Source organism: Salvia hispanica, chromosome 1 (assembly GCF_029641045.1).
Source record: "Salvia hispanica isolate PSC_SH4W2 chromosome 1, Shi_PSC_v1, whole genome shotgun sequence".
NCBI lineage: Eukaryota > Viridiplantae > Streptophyta > Magnoliopsida > Lamiales > Lamiaceae > Salvia > Salvia hispanica.
Genome location: NC_142692.1, coordinates 57,963,301 through 57,980,094, shown reverse-complemented (window position 1 = coordinate 57,980,094; position 16,794 = coordinate 57,963,301). Strand labels below are relative to the sequence as shown.

General features: G+C 32.1%; 1 protein-coding gene and 1 long non-coding RNA gene across 2 annotated transcripts; one reads left to right on the top strand and one right to left on the bottom strand.

Moving 5' to 3' along the window:
• The first annotated feature begins 64 nt into the window (after window positions 1–64).
• On the top strand, window positions 65–6,693 carry LOC148934197 (uncharacterized). The gene is made up of 2 exons (XR_016136409.1): window positions 65–4,029; window positions 6,229–6,693. It is a non-coding gene; the product is annotated as an uncharacterized LOC148934197 (long non-coding RNA).
• Window positions 4,861–6,427, bottom strand: LOC148934198 (uncharacterized). The gene is made up of 2 exons (XM_089067028.1): window positions 5,609–6,427; window positions 4,861–5,526 (listed from the first exon to the last, which is right to left on the bottom strand). The coding sequence occupies exons 1-2, from the start codon at window positions 6,425–6,427 to the stop codon at window positions 4,987–4,989; spliced, it is 1,359 nt and encodes a 452-aa protein (XP_088923154.1). The 3' UTR covers window positions 4,861–4,986.
• Window positions 6,694–16,794: the final 10,101 nt, after the last annotated feature.

Here is a 16,794-nt window from a genome sequence, read left to right as displayed (position 1 = left end):
ACCAACCAGCCCATAACCGTGGCAAGTATATATACCAAGTTTTTTTCTTTCTAGGGTTATAGTGAGAAAAAAGCGCCGCCCAAATCCTCTCCTCAGCCGTATACAACACACACTCATCACCAGACGATTTGTAGATTCAATAGTTCCATTCTACTATTTCAGTTTTATACTCCCTCCGTTCCAAGATAAGTGTCTTATATTCCTTTCTGGGTGTCATATTATAAGTGATCTATTTCCATTTTTAGCAAAAAGTCATCTCTCTTACTTTATTCTCCACTTACTTTATTCTCTCTTCTTTCATCTACTTTTCACTCTCTCATACTTTACTCTCTCTACTTTAACTTATTTAAATATCATTCCTTAAATCACGTGCCCAAAAAAAGTATGTCACTTATCTTGAGATGGAATGAGTATATTTCAAGATCTGATCAATCCTTACACATTTTTGGTTAAATATTGCATTCGTCTTTCATAAAACTAATCCCTTCAAAATCTACGCCCAAATTATATAATTTGGCAAATTACAATGCCAAGAAACATAGATCTATAAAATTACTTACTTTTTATATATTGAATTGTTTTTCCGTTTAATTAGGGTATTATTTTTCATTTAGTTGTATTTCGTTTTATTTGGGATTCTACTGTATTTATATTTGGAGTCAATATCTACAATAGAAAGTGTATTTTTATGGAACTTGGGCAACTAATGCCAATTTAAAGTAGATCCCATCTCGATCATAAAATTAATTTTTAAATATACATTTTAATCTGTAGCGGGTAGTGATAAAATGCAAACCCATATATTGTACAAACTCCAAACTTTTTCAACACAATATCAACATAATGTCAACACAGTATAAAATTTCAAGATTATGATATCAACACAATATCAATACAATGTCAACACAATTTCAACACAACATCAACCGTTGACATTGTATTGACATTTTTTGTTGCTATTATTTCATGATCTGTTGATATTTTCTAACGGTCCAGATTATAGTTTGGAGTTTGTACAATATTTAGAGTTTGCATTTGATCACGTCCCTTAATCTGTATATATATTGATTTTTTCAACTCAATCTTTTATTATTTGGAGTTTCGATCAAGCCCTGCACAATAAATTGTACTGTAATTTTTGCAGGAATTTGACCCGATTTTTTTTTTCCGTATTTCTCTTGATTATCATAGTAGTTTTTGATAATTATCATTTTTCTACTGTTATTTATCAACAGTTTATTTGTGCCTGTCACTAAACTGTATATACCAAGATCTACACTACATTCCCTCTATGTCGATCAGGGCAAACAAAGTGCTCTGCCAATTGATCAAAGCTAAGTTTTTTTATTTTACATTCTCATTTATTTTTCATTCATATACGTAAAATTTTTCAATTTGAAAAATTCTTGTTTCATCCTTATTCTCTTCCAAATAATCTTTTTTCTTGTGGGGTTGTTATTTTTGCCTTTTGGACTTACCATGGATGATTTTGTTCTGAAATCTGTCATGGTGGTAATTGTTTTAGCCATTCTTCCAGTTGATTCTACCCAAATAAAAGCGTTAGTATAATGAATTTCTTTTCATAGAAATGTAGTGGAAATGAGATCATTATATAATTTCAATTCTATTTCTTTGAAAATGATCTTTCTTTACCTTTATAATGTTTAGTCTGCTTGCAGGTATTTCTCTTTGATATTCTTCTCAACTTTTTGACCTCTTTCGAAAATATTTTTTCCAGTTACCTCTTCCACATCTGAAAATTTTCATCTTGACTGTTCTCCTTTTGAACACATCTTCGTCTTCCTCTTGTTCTCCTTAAATTTGTAAATCTTTTTCTAATTATCTACCGCATTTACATTTACATCAGTGCAAAAAACAGCATTGAAAGAAAAAAAACAACTAAAACAGGTTCATAATCTTCTAAAATTTGAACCATTAATTTTTTTACAGCAAATTGAAAAAGAAGTTGATTTCTTGTTTTGAAAATATGCACACACTCGTTTCTGCGAGCTGGTATTTATAGGCAAAGTTTTAGTTATTTTACCTCCATTTTGAATGGATTTTATTTTTAATAAATTCAGTTCTTCCTTCAATAATTTTCTGATAGGCTTATTTCATACGCAAACGCAAGCCCCTGAAGTACAATTGTTCAGGCTGATTGACAGAATTGTAATGTATTGATTCAGAGCACATGGCCGAAGATTGATAAATGTTTCTGTAATACTATCATCTCTATTATCCAATATATAAAATTGGCAGCTTTGTAATAAATGTGTTATTATCCAGTGTGTTTAGTAGTCTATGGACAATTATTTGTGTCGATTTGATGTGTGTTAAATGACACTCTAAAAGAATGTATTATAATATTTTAGGTATGATTAAAGTTCTAAACTAAGATTTGGGTATCATCTTATGAACTTTGGCGGGAAAAAGGGAATAGGCAAATTGTGGCTTTATGGATTTATAGATTATAGATTATAGATTATAGATTTTAATTAGAACGTGTGTTTAAATGTATGTTACTTCCTTCGTCCCACATTTGGAGTCACTTATTGTTATGGCTCGTATTTTAAGAAAGAGTTGAAGTGTGTAATAAATAAAGTGAGATGGTGAAGTATGTAATAAATGAAGTGAGATGATAGAGTGTGTAATAAATGAAGTGAGATGGTGGAGTTGGTTGAAGGTGGGTCCCTTTTGACTTTTGATTTTTGTTTTGATTTATTTTAATGTAGATAATGGTATTTGTATGTAATTTTGATGAAGTGACTCTTAAATTGGGACGGACTTTTATGGCAAAAAGTGACTCTTAATCTGGGACGGAGGGAGTACTAATTTGATTAATCAAGTAGTACTCCCTCCGTCCCAAGATAAGTGACTTGTATTTCTTTTTGGATGTCCCACTATAAGTGACCTATTTCCATTTTTAGCAAAAAATCATCTCTCTTACTTCATTCTCCCCCTACTTTATTCTCTATTCTCTTCTCTATTTTTCTCTCTCTCATACTTTACTCTCTCCACTTTAACTTATTTAAATATCATTCCTTAAATCTCGTGCCCAAAAGAAGTAGGTCACTTATCTTGGGACGGAGGGAGTATATCATTTCTATAAATCTGCATTGATTGAGTCAAGACTGACTTGACTCCTTTCCACCTTTCATTTCACATTGATCAGATGCATGCACGTTGCTCAATACAATTATCACACTTCTCAAGATTATTTACTCTTTGGTATAACTTGTAATAAATTCTTTTTTTTAACCATTGGTTAATATGTAGTTGTTCAGTTTTTTTATGAGTCCGAAATTGCCTTGTAAAGCATAAACCAAAATTATACTCCCTCCGTCCGCCAATAAGAGTCCCGTTTTACCATTTTCGGACGTCCGCGAATAGGAGTCCCGGTTGCCCTTTCCATATTTGGATAAATTAAATACCCTTACTCATTCACTTAAATTACAAAAATGGCATGCCCAAAAATAATTCAACAATTAATTTTCCTCACCCATCCTCTATTCTCGATTCACATTCAATTCCTCACCCTCTCTCTCTCTCTCATCTCTCACTACCGATTCTGTCTCAAAAACCCTAAATCGCCGCTTCCTCCTCCTCCCACCCAAATCACCTCCTCCGGCGCTCAAATGGAACCACCCACGCCGTCTCTCCTTTCACCCATTCCTCCGATTTCCCCAAATCGGGAAATCTATTGGAAGACATCATGGGATGATATCCCAGTGGAGATGGAGTCCGAATTCATGGACCTTCCCTCAGAATCGCCAGATCTGGAGGATCTGGACGCCGATTTGTTGATAGTGCCCGACACACCAGACTATAAGCTGGGCTCTTGGTGGGAGAGCGATTCTGTCTCCACCATTGTCCCTGAATCTCCATTGACGGAGCTCGATCCGTTCCCAACTGTAGTCCCTGAAACTCCGGCCACCAAGCGACGGAGGAGGCGTCCAGTAGAGGAGGAGGAGTGGTTCAAGAGCTTCTTGGTGATGCTCTTGCCTGGCATGGCGGATCTTCTCTGAATTTGTGAGTTTACTGAGAACCACCCTCTATCTAGGGTTTGGAGGTTCTTAGATTTGATTGCTTTGGGGTTTTTATGGGCTATGGTTGTCTTGTGTTTGAGCCACCCCCAATTTGGGCTGGAGGCACTAAATCTGTTGTTTTATGTGTACTTCCATATGATGAAATATTTTCTGAGGTTAATGTTGCTGCGTTGAGGTTGCTTTGATGGATATGTTGGTGTTGCCTTGTGGATATGATTTTGTGGTGCTTGATTTGTGTCTGTCTCTGCAAGGTGAAGTATGCAATGTTTAGCCACCCCCAATTTGGGTTAGGAGGCATTAAATCTGTTGTTTGATGTGTAATGCCATATGCTGAAATATTTTCAGAGGGTAATGTTGCTGCATTGAGGTTGCTTTGATGGATGTGTTGGTGTTGTCTTGTGGATTGATAAATATTTAGCCACCCCTTTAGAGGTTTGGAGGCTGTTCCTGCCCCATGATGAAGCTTTTCTGAGGGCTTGGTTGGGGTTATTTTGATGGTAATGTTGGTGCTGCTTGTGATTTGATTTGGTGGTGCTTGGTTCTGTTGGTGTTGCCTTGTGGATTGATTTGGTGGTGCTTGAATTGTGTATCTATGCAATATGGTGAATTATGCAATGTTCAATTTGGTGCTGCTTGTGATTTGATTTGGTGGTGCTTGGTTCTGTTGGTGTTGCCTTGTGGATTGATTTGGTGGTGCTTGATTTGTGTATCTATGCAATATGGTGAATTATGCAATGTTCAGCCACCCCTTTAGAGGTTTGGAGTCTATTCCTGCTCTATGATGAAGCTTTTCTGAGGGCTTGGTATTAAACATCAGTGAATATGTGCATTACATGTTCTTTGCACTATTTCTACATACAAAACACAAAAAAATCAGCACCTACTACCCAAAAATATAAGGCCTGATTTCCAAAACACATCATTGCATCCCCTTATCTATTTAGAACCCAAAAGCAGTAGACAAAGGTCCAATGTCATATGCACCACCTGCATTGTTCTCTGGTAGCTGTAAGTACTCCAACACATCTCTCACAAGCTTCTCATCCACATCCAATGCATTAGGCAGCCCCTCTGTTCTTTCCAACCTGTCTTTGTTAATGTGAGGGACTTTGTAGTTGTTCCCACCCCTGAATATCAGAATTTGAGTAAGGCAAGCCTGCAATGAGAGGAAAACCTTGTTTAGGGTCTGTGGTGATAGCTCTTCATAAGAGCTATACACATTTCCCAACAATTCATCAACAGTAGAGCATGGTTTCTCATGCTGCAGTGTTTGAATAGCCCGGAAAAAGCCAAGGTCTAGTATGTTGGTGTCAGGCGAATTGGCTGGTTGACAAATCAGTTGGATTTTAAATCCATCTGAATTTGCTACAGCCTCAAATTCATGATCCACACTATTTATGTGGGGTGTGGCATTGTCTTGCTGGATGAAAATTTCTTTGCTTGCCCAATCTGGCCACTTGGCCTTAATAGCTGGTACAATCTGTAAACCAAAAGTAAATATTCCTAGATGATGATCTTTATATAAACAGGTAAGATCTGATAGGTTGGGAAAAGTAGCATACCTTGTGGACTAGGCAGTCTCTCATCACATCCTTATTGACTGCTGGAATTGGTTTAGTCTCAAGTGTGCCTCTAGGCCCATTCTTTGATTTTCTTTTTGCTGGCACCACTTCAGTGAAAGGAAAAATACCCAACTTTCCATCAAATTTGGTCTGGCCATCCGGGCCAAATACTGGTCTACATACTGCACACATGAACATCACTTTGGTGATAAACCTCTTTGACTTGCATGCCCTATATAGCTCATCTTCATCCGGCAAGAGGTAGTACCTGTCTGTTGTCTTGGTCATAAAGAACCATTTTTCATCTATGTGGACTATATTGTGCATGCTTTGAAACTGAACTCTACCAGCAGATATGGTAGGTAGAAGTTGACTAAGACACCATTTCAACCTAGCTAACTTGTTCACTTCAGTCAATGCAGGTTTTATAGCATTTGTATGTGGCTTGAGTTTACCCTCCTTAATCCACTGACTAACTGTACTCTTACTTACTGACAATTTATTTGCCATTTTTCTAATGGAAGACCTTTCAAGCACAGATAAATTCCTAACCTTTTCTTCATCTAGATCCAACTTGTCTGAATGTTGATATCCTTTAACTTTTCCTTCCATGTGTGCAGGTTCCCCCCTTTGCATCTGCTCTTTTGCTGCCTTCCACATCCTGTAAACAGTCTTTCTACTGATGCCAAACTCCTCTGCCGCCTCCGTCACTGCCCCTTTTATGAGCACTCCATCAGTGCTATGCTTAAGGAGGAATTGCACCACCAAGTTCTTCCTACTGCTGCTTAAGTGTAGACTCTGTCTTGACCCCTCCTCCATCCCAATGATGAAGCTTTTCTGAGGGAAATGGTAATGTAAAATGTTTGGATTTTTTGTTTTTTTGGGAGGTTGGTGGAGGTTGTGTTAAATGCAGCCTTGTTAATGTATTTATAGGGGTGCTGCAAATTCTGAAATTTAGGGCAAATTTTAGTTCAAATTTCCCTCTAAAATGTTTAAGAGGGAATCTGAAATTTTTTGTAATCCCTCCTTGTAATCTGAACAGTTTTCGCTACATATGTGAAATGGAAGCCAGCTTTTTGTGTTAATTTGTGTTTTTCCATCTTATTTTCAGTTTTTCAGAAATTTAAATTAGGAATAATAAATTTAAAACTAAAAATATTAAATTTGAAAATTAAAAAAAAAATAATCAAATCTGTCCTAGAAATTAAAATGAATAAGCTTTGTAATCAACAAATACTTTAAGTGGGTCCCAAATTCCACTATCACACTCCATTTATTACACACTCAAACCTTTTCTTAAAACCCGTGCCGTTGGTGAATGGGACTCTTATTGCCGGACGGAGGGAGTATAAGGTATGAGTCAAAGAATTATAAAATGTGATCAACCAAAAATTCATTAAACTGGGCGGCAAAGATGGGGTCCACAAAAACTGGGGCTTTATATTTGTACAGATTTCTGGTCAACAATTTCTCAAAAATTGGGACTCATGGCTGCAGCAGAGCATATTGTATGAGTATTTCTCAAAGCAATACACAAGATAAAGCCAATAATTTGAAGAAAAACTTAGTCTCAAACAAAACTAAGACCTGACGTCTCCTACGTTAGACCTGCCCACGGTTCATGAACCGGCGGTTTCGGTTCGAAACCGCCGGTTCCGGTTTTGGAAAATATGGAACCGGAACCGAACCGTGAGGCTATTTCACGGTTTTGGTTTCGGTTCGAAAACCGGCGGTTTCGGTTTCGGTTCCAAACCGTCGGTTTTTGGACGGTTCGTAGCGGTTTAGGTTCGGTTTCGCGGTTTATTTTCCTTTTTTTTTTGCCATGTAGTTTGAAATTATAAAATAAATTGAAACAAGAAAATAGATAGTTTAAATAGAAACAAATGAGAAATGTGAGGCAAATAGAGAGAATTGAGAGATTGAAGAGAGAAATTCTTGAACAAGAATGGGGTGACTGTAAGTGAGAATAGAGGGGAGTATTTATAGATAAAAATGGAGGGAAATGAGATCCAGTTTGAATTTAAAATCAGCATTTAAATAATAAATAAATAAAATTAAAAAAATAGTGTTTTGTGCAATCATTTTTGAAGAGTGCAACCATCACCCACCACCAACCAATGAACCTATCAATTTTAAAGAATGCATATTCATATTTTGAAAACTACATAATCATACGTAAAAAAATGGTGAGATTGCATTAACTAAATTAATTGAATTTAATTGATCTTTATGAACTAAAACTAAATCATGTATGATCAACAATGCCAATGAACCAATCAATTTTGAAGAATGTATATTCATATTTTGAATACTACATAATCATACTTAAAAAACGGCGAGATTGCATATATAATGCTTTTATATACGAAAATAGTGCAACATTAATGCTACTTTTGATAATTACAAATTTTGATCTCATTTTGGTTTCTGCGACATTTTGTGCATTATTGCAACAAAGCACCCCTTTTCAATTTTTAGCAAAATAGATGTGGAATAACTATCAAAATGTATTAAAATGTGATTAGTTATTTTGAATGATTTTAGTCATTTTGAATCCATTCCAATGAATAGTTATTCCTATATGTAATTAAATTATAATTGTGAGAGAGAAAAGTAATATGATATACAGAAACAACTATAGATATTCACACAAGTCTAATATTCACATTTAAAAGTTCAAATATAAACCATGTTCCCTTCTTAATTTTGGTAGAAATCAAATCAATATTAATTCATGTTGGAACCGTGAAACCGCCGGTTAACCGGCGGTTCGGAACCGTTCGGAACCGACGGTTCGGTCGCGGTTTCGGTTCAAAAAATTTGGAACCTGAACCGAACCACGGGTCTAAAATTCACGGTTTCGGTTCGGAATATTTCTCGCGGTTTCGGTTCGGAACCGTAACCGGCAGTTACAGTTTCGGTTTTAACCGCCGGTTCGATAAACCTTGGGCAGCTCTATCCTACGTGGGACCTTTTCCGTTTTCAGCTAGATCTTTAAAGTTTAAACCGAACAGATTTCGGCTTCCTTTCCGATTGACATAACTGGGTGTATCAATTGAATCAATTTCTATTGCTTGAGGAGATAACAACACGAAGTTTGCTGACAATATGTCTATTTGTGACCAAAAATCAATAGAGAGAAGCTGTTTGATTGTTTTTGAAGAATCGAGATTGCAGATATGGCATATAGCATTGGAAACTAGAAGCAGGAGGAAGAAGATGTATTGGGAGTTGGGCCCCTACTTACTATTCTCTCTTCCCAACTACTGCAAAAATTGTTTTAATTATTTCAATTTTAACAGTGTACGGCATACTCTAATAAGTACACGTAAAATTTACATTTACAAATAACATAGTAGGGGAGTGTTATATTGCTAACTCAATACCTAATTGTTAACTACAACTAAATAATAGCCATTAGATATTTAAATTAAGGGCCTAGATCATTAACCAAAAAATATCAATACGATCAACAAAAAACGTCAATAAAGCCATAGGATTAATTCCATAAAATATCAATAGGGGTATTAATGTCAATTAACTACATGTTTAGTTATAACTAACTTATAAAAGAAATTCCAAAACTTTAAATTCATATAACATATATCAAATTAAAGATAATTTTATAAGGATTCCAACGATATCATATATGCATATGTTCCGACGTCAAAATTTGAAAAAAAATTCAAAAAATTTTCAATTTTTTCGTAAAGCAGAAATGTCAACATACTGTATAAAATATGTCAATATAATACATGTAGAATGTCAATATAAGCAATTGGTTAACATTCTTAAAGCATCGTGTTGACATTCTCAAAGCATTGTGTTGATATTTCCGAAACACTATATTGACATTTTCATCTAAAACCCTAATTTGGCGTTTTTTTTAATCTTTTTGATTTTATTAATAAAAACGAAAATTACACGTGGCAAATTGTAGACCACACGTTTTCTAAAATCCTATGGCCTTAAATTAGTTGTAGTTAGCAATTAAATGACGAGTTAGCAATTGATCACTCCCCTAACATAGTAATCTAAAGTATAATAAGAACATAAATAAACATGAGTTATGGCATAAGTTCAAAAATAATGTTAATAGACCTTATAACATTAACAGTTATATTTTACTATAATTAAGAAAAAACTGATTAATTATATAAGGTAAAAATTTGTTACTAACTTTTAATAAGCATTAATTATATAAGACTTTTTATTCATGGAATTTATAATTTTACCTTAAAATTTCAAACCGAAACATGTTGTTTGAGGCAAGTTGTAATTCTCAAGCCACGTATTTTGACACCGCTTTTGAGTAGGAAAAAAGTTTCCGACGACGATGATATTCTCGACGACATTGTTACTTTAGTGTGGATAATGCAACGACGGTAATAATTAAAATTTTACTGATTTGAAAAATAACAACAAAGATCATCATATAATCAAACAAATACATAAATTTTAAAATCAAATTATTCAATCGAATATAAATTGGTTTGGTATTTAATTAAAGAATAAGACACAACTAAATTATTCAATTGAGCTGAGAAACAATTGAACAATTCAATACTGTTTAGATTCACTCGATTATAAGATTTAATAAACAATCCAACTAAACTTGAGTTCATTGAATATAGTACTATCAATTGAAGCATTGAACAATTCAATAGTGCTTCGATTCACTTGATTATAAGATGTAACTATATTATTCAATTAAATAGTTGATTGAACATAGAATCAATTGAGTCATTTAAAAGTACTTAGATTCACTTAATTGTAAGATGTAACTAACAATTCAATCAAACTTAGAGTTAACTAAACATAGAATCAATTAAGCAATTCAATAATACTTAGATTCACTTTTTTATAAGATGTAATTATAGAATTTAATTGAGCAATTGAATAGTGCTTAGATTCACTTCGAATTGTTCATTTGAATCTAACATTTACCCTAATTGCCCAACCATAACTGAAAATAAAATATAAAAGGTATATGAATCAATTTGATTCACTCCAGAATTTTTATTAATACTATTACTCAATTTAATTGAGTTTTAGAGCAAATCGAACAATCAATAGTGTTTACATTCAATTATATATTATATGTGAATTTTAGGTTAAATTGGATATTTTATTCTTTTTTAAATTTGAATTAAAATTATCCATTAATCGCTATTCAATTGTTCATTTGTATCTAAAATTCACATTAATTGTTCAATTAAATTTAAATAATAGAATACAAAAAGTAGTAGATTGATTTGTTCAATTATCATTTTCATTAGAATTGACTTTCTTTAATTGAGTTTATTAATACACTTATCGTATAAATTTTTCTTTTTAAAATTTATAACTAAGATTCATTATAGTATAATTTAAATTTATAAATAGATTTGTTAATCTATAATTTGATTTTATAATATTAAGAAAGTAAAATGTTACTACTAAAATGGCATTTGTCGTACCATCAGTCCATCACTAACATGTACAGTACTAAAATCTTACAAGAGATGATAGATTACACTCTCATTAAGTAAAGTAATAAAAGAGTAATTAATGCATCTAAATTTGAAATTTGAAAGAGGCTGAATTTTCAATAATCGATGGAGGGAAACAAAAAGACTGAAAATGAGAGAAGGATATTTGAGTACTTTTAATTTTCTGATATCCGCAAATTGACTAAATTAACTCTGTGTGACTGGCCATAATGTGGTCATTTAGCATCACTCTTTCCAATATACAGTACATCAAAATCTCACGATACATACATTCTTTTTTTTGGAGAATTTTTTTAATACGGAATATTTATTATATTAATTGAAGAAAATTAAGTAGGAAATTAATAGAGTTAAATACAAAATAAAATGAATATGAAAATAAAATATGAAAGCTATGGAGTAGTAATATTTAATTTTTTGCTAAAATGGAAATGATTATGTTGTACTTGCAACATCCCTAAAAAAAGGGGATTTTTTTTTCACTACAAAGCGGAGATTTTTCTAATTTTATGAAAAGTTTTATTGATATAATACTATAATTTTGATATTATTAAATTCTATTTTTAATAAAATTGTACCATTATGTTTTGAATATTATAATTAAAATATACAGATATAGTACTCCCTCTATTCCATTATAGTTGAGTCATTTTTTCATTTCGGAAAGTTCCTTCATAGTTGAGTCATTTCCATATATGGTAATTTTTTTTCTCTTTCTTACTTTACTTTACTTTCTCTTACTTTATTCTCTCTACTTTATTCTTTATTCTCTCTACCTTTTCCTTTCTCATACTTTTTTTATCTACTCTGTGCCGAAAATTCTCACCTCAACTATGAAGAAACGGAGGAAGTATTATCTAAGAGGACGTAGTTTTGTTCAATAATTTTGTCATATTAATTTTAATTAATATGATTTTGAAATGGTAAGTGTTGACAACATTCACTCGACCGGAGGAGTATAAATATTAAATTCATCCTGTCCCATAAAAATAAAGATATTTTCCTTTTTTCATTCATCCTATAAAAATGTAACATTTCCATTCATAAAAATTTCTCCCAAACTCATTACTCATACATATCAATTCAATTACAACTTCAATCACTAGGGTCTTCCATTAAACACTAACATTATTTTTACTATCTTTCTATCATCTCTCTTATTTTATTAATTATATATTAATTCTCTTGCCATCAAATTAATATGACATGTTATTAGCTTGGAAATACACTTGGCACTTTTTCCCCAAAACTTTACTTTTTTCTAATACAAATACATAAGCGATGATTTTTTATTTTTTTCCCAATAAAAAATTTCAATAATAATAAAATTATTGTGTGAATTAGTTTTATCCTTTTTCAAGTACATTTTTGAAAATTTTAATAAATTATTATTTTAAAAATTCACTTTCATATATTTTACTTCTTCTGTCCTTATAATTTGTCACCATTTGACCCAGCGCGGATTTTAAGAAATATAATAGAAAGTGAGTTAAAAAAGTTAATGGCATGTGAGAGTCTTATATTTATATATTAGTTCTATAATAAAATGTAAGTAAAAATGAGTTAGTGGAATGTGTGGTCCATTACCAAATGGTAAAAGTGAATGGTGACAAAATTTTAGGGACGGGCTAAAATAGGAATAAGTGAAAAATTTTCAGGAATGGAGGGATTAATAAATATAAAATCATGTCTAAATTTAAAAAGTGTTGGACTAAATGATTTAGAGAAAAAATATACCGTGAGGGGAAAATCAAAAATTTCTAAATATTATGAGGAAATTCTAGAAAATCTTGAAAGTTCATGTATTTTACGATAAATTACCATTTTTTGTCCAAATGACGCCGTTTTAACACTCGTCGCTTTTTGCCACGTTGGCACTACTAGCAAACACATCGGCTTCAATGTAAAGAAAATTTAGTTTTGGAGAAAATCAGAAAAACTCAAAGTTCATGTATTTAGATTGAATAACTCATTTATTGAAAATTCGTGTATTTATAGGCAAATAACTTATTTTATACATAACTGTTAGAAAATTCACTACATAACACTCAATGGCGGAGTCAAGATTCTAACACTGAGGGGCCCAAATTACTGCTAAAATTTGTTGAGTGTTTTCTGTGTTAATGACGTGGAAATAGCCTCTGGCATAAGTGGTACTATGTACGAGACATGGATAATGAGATAAAGAATTAGAGCAAGAGTAATAAAATTTAGAAATATAGTAAGTTAGTAACAACATCGAAAAAAAAAATATTAAAAAACAGATTTTTATAATAAAGAGTGCTATTCAAATTGATTTTACTAATAATATATCTATGTATTTTATGGAATTAATGAATAATTTTCTTCTATTCTAGATTTTTAAAATAAAAATGATATGATTAAAACTGATTTCTAAATAATATTATGTAAAATATTTATATATTCATGGAATTAAAGAGATAGGGGTAATTTATATTGTTAAAGAATGAAAATCATTTAATTGTAATTAAAAAAAAATATACGAAATTAATAGCTACGTATAAGATTAAAAATTACTAGAGAAAATTAACATGAAAAGTTCTTTATGGTATAAACTAAAATTATTAGCTATAAGATTATGGTAGCAAACAATTCCTAGAGAAATTACCAAAAATGCATAAAATTAATAAAATAAAAAAATGCTAGAACTGGGATTCAGACCCAGATTAGTTGAAATGATGCACCTCAGCACCTGTAATTCAAACCAACTCAGCTACTAACTCAATTATTATTTTTTTTATACATATATTATATATACTAATAAGTCGAATGGGTGAGGGCCCAAGGGGCCCCCTGGCCCCACCATGGCTCCGCCACTGATAACACTATTAGAAAATTCTCCACATTTTTCTTCAATTAAATTATTTCTTATACTTTCATATTACTAGCTCTATCCTTGGAAAATAGAATCTTTTAAAACGACATGAGTTTTAATACAACAATGGTAAAGTAATAGAGAAAAATTGGAAATAAGAGAGATAAAGAGAAAAAATATTAGAAGTAGTGTTAGTGGATTGTGGGGTCCACGTTCTAAAATAGAAAGTTTAGAAAGTTTCTATTTTTTAAGGGACGACCCAAATGAAAATAATTTCCATATTAAGGGACGAAGATAGTATAAATTATTTTTTTAAAACTTATATATTTCAAAATTTAAAAGTTTTGAGGTGTTAGATCATTACCAATGGAAGGGCCGATCGAGAGGCCTTGCGATCGGCCCTCTATTGCGAGGAATGAGCTGATCAAAGGCCCCTCCCATATGGCCGTTGGAACGGCCTTGGCCGATGATCGGCCACCCATTGCGGGGATAAGGCCGATCATTTATATTTTTTATTCCATATTTTTTACTATAATTACCCATTCCATTGTTTCCATATCTCACACCAACATCTTTATCTTCTCTCATTTTAAATTTGCAACTCGTTGTATTTTTTTTTTCTAATATTGTAATACCATTTAGATTTGCGTATATATTTTTGTATTTTAATTTATTTAATTTAATAACATATTAAATATAGAAGTGTGAAAAAATTAAAGCAAAATAGTGATAACGTGGAAATAAAATAGAAAGTGAAATAGGTCCTGAGATAAACACTTCCATTATAGGAAAATAGACCCTTATATAAAATGTTGATGTAGAAAAACAAAAGAAGGACCTTTTTGGAGGGCCTTCCATCGCTAATGCTTGAAATTGTCACACAAGATATTTAAGTAGGAACTCTTTTTATGAAAACATCAATGCTCTCTTTGTTGAATAAATGCTTACATGAATTTGAATCGTAGGTACTCCCTTCATTCCACAAAAGATGTCACACTTTTTCTTTTAGTATGTCTCACAAAAGATGTTATATTTTCTTTTTTGAAAAAAGTTCTCTCTCACATAAATATAAAAATTATATTTTCTCTCTCTATTTAACACACAAAACAAAACTTCCTAAAATCTCGTGTCATCCCACAAGTGTGACATCTTTTGTAGGACGAAGGGAGTAAATAATTTTCATGGGGCATGCGTTCAATGCATATGTTAATGTAAAAAAAAGTTTCAACATAGACATCCTTTGTTCAGCTGAGATGTCATTTCCTACTTCATCTTCTACTGCATACACACAAACATGATAAGTGATGGTGGAGTCCATGTTGTATAGTACTTATTTACTATTCCCTTCGTTTCGTAGTAATGGAATCATTTTGTCATTTTGATATATTCTATAGTAGTGGAGTTATTTTTTCTTTTTAGTAAAAGTAAACACATTTCTTTTCACTTACTTTATTCTCTCTTATTTCCTACTTTATTCTTTTTTTACCTGACTCACTTAACATAATTTTTTCTTAAATCGCGTGCTAAAAGGAACGTCTCTACTACAGCGGTACTGAGTATTTTACAAACAATAGGGATATTATTTAAATAATAACCACATATTATATGCTAACTATGGCCGAATTTGAACCTCAAGATTTTAAAATCTAACGTCTACACAATAGACACGTGACTTCCATGTTTTTAAAGAATATATGCATACGTAGCATAACAGTATGAATTTATAAATAGTTTAACGCGAGTCTGTAAAATATTCAAAATGAATCTATATTCATTGAAAAAGGAATTCGTGGATATTTAGTACAGTATATTTTTCAGAATGAAGAATATGTATGCAAATTCAGCATGAATCTATATACGCAAATTCAAATTCATTTTGAACAGATTTAACCTGGGCCAACAAAATTGCAGATTTAACTATCAATACGTGGTTTTAGTTAAACATTTAAGGAGTGTATTCATTTTAACACGACCCACAAACTATATTGTGAATATTGCATACTAGTTGCTGAGTTATGATCAAAGTAGATGGAAAAACTCAAGTCTAAAGAGGTAGAAATGAGATGTGCAGCTCCAGAGCTTCAGGAATCTGGTTGTTTAGTTTAGATTAAATCTCAGCCGTCAGATTCAATTAGCCGTTGGATCTAGTTAGGGTATAAAATGTATGTTTAGCTGATTCTGTTAGCAGTTGAAACATTTTTTCCTCTTTCATTTTTCCATCTTCTTCCATATAGATTGCTTCAAGCTACTGTAATCAATCCAAGATTGGATTTCGTTTTCTAGTGCAAAGTAACACAGTTTCCTTTTGCATTCATCATTGGCTTTCGATTGTGTTTCTCAAATTCAGCAACATATATGATAGAACCCTAGTTGAGTAGTTAGGGCATTTCCACCAAAACCAAGAATGAGAATAATTTGTTTATTATTTCTCATGAATCAAAATACTAGAGAATTCTACTCTCTCTGGCCCATTAGAAATGAAATGTTTTCCTTTTTAGTTTGTCCCATTGAAAATGAAACGTTTCTTAAAATGAAAATATCTCTATCTCTACCTTTTCATCTCTATTACTTTACTCTCTCTTCATTAACTCACAAAACAACACTACATAAAAATCTGTGTCGATTTCTAAATGTTGCATATTTAATGGGACGAAGGGAGTATAATTTATAGAATTCTAAACCCTAAACATATTTTGCTAAGCAAGCAAGATAAATAAATAAAAAAATTTATAAAAGATATGCAAAATCAAATACAATTAAAAGATACGTTGGAGATTAAGAGAGATATCTTGGGCGTGATTTAGATTGCTCGAGGACCCTATCACTATATTCACATTAAATACAATCGAGGTTGATAT

Excerpts from the sequence above, each read along its gene's own strand:
- LOC148934198 (XM_089067028.1), bottom strand. The coding sequence starts at position 6,427 with ATGGAGGAGGGGTCAAGACAGAGTCTACACTTAAGCAGCAGTAGGAAG. Across the intron at positions 5,527-5,608 it reads GAGACTGCCTAGTCCACAAG|ATTGTACCAGCTATTAAGGC; the intron begins GTATGCTACTTT and ends TTTGGTTTACAG.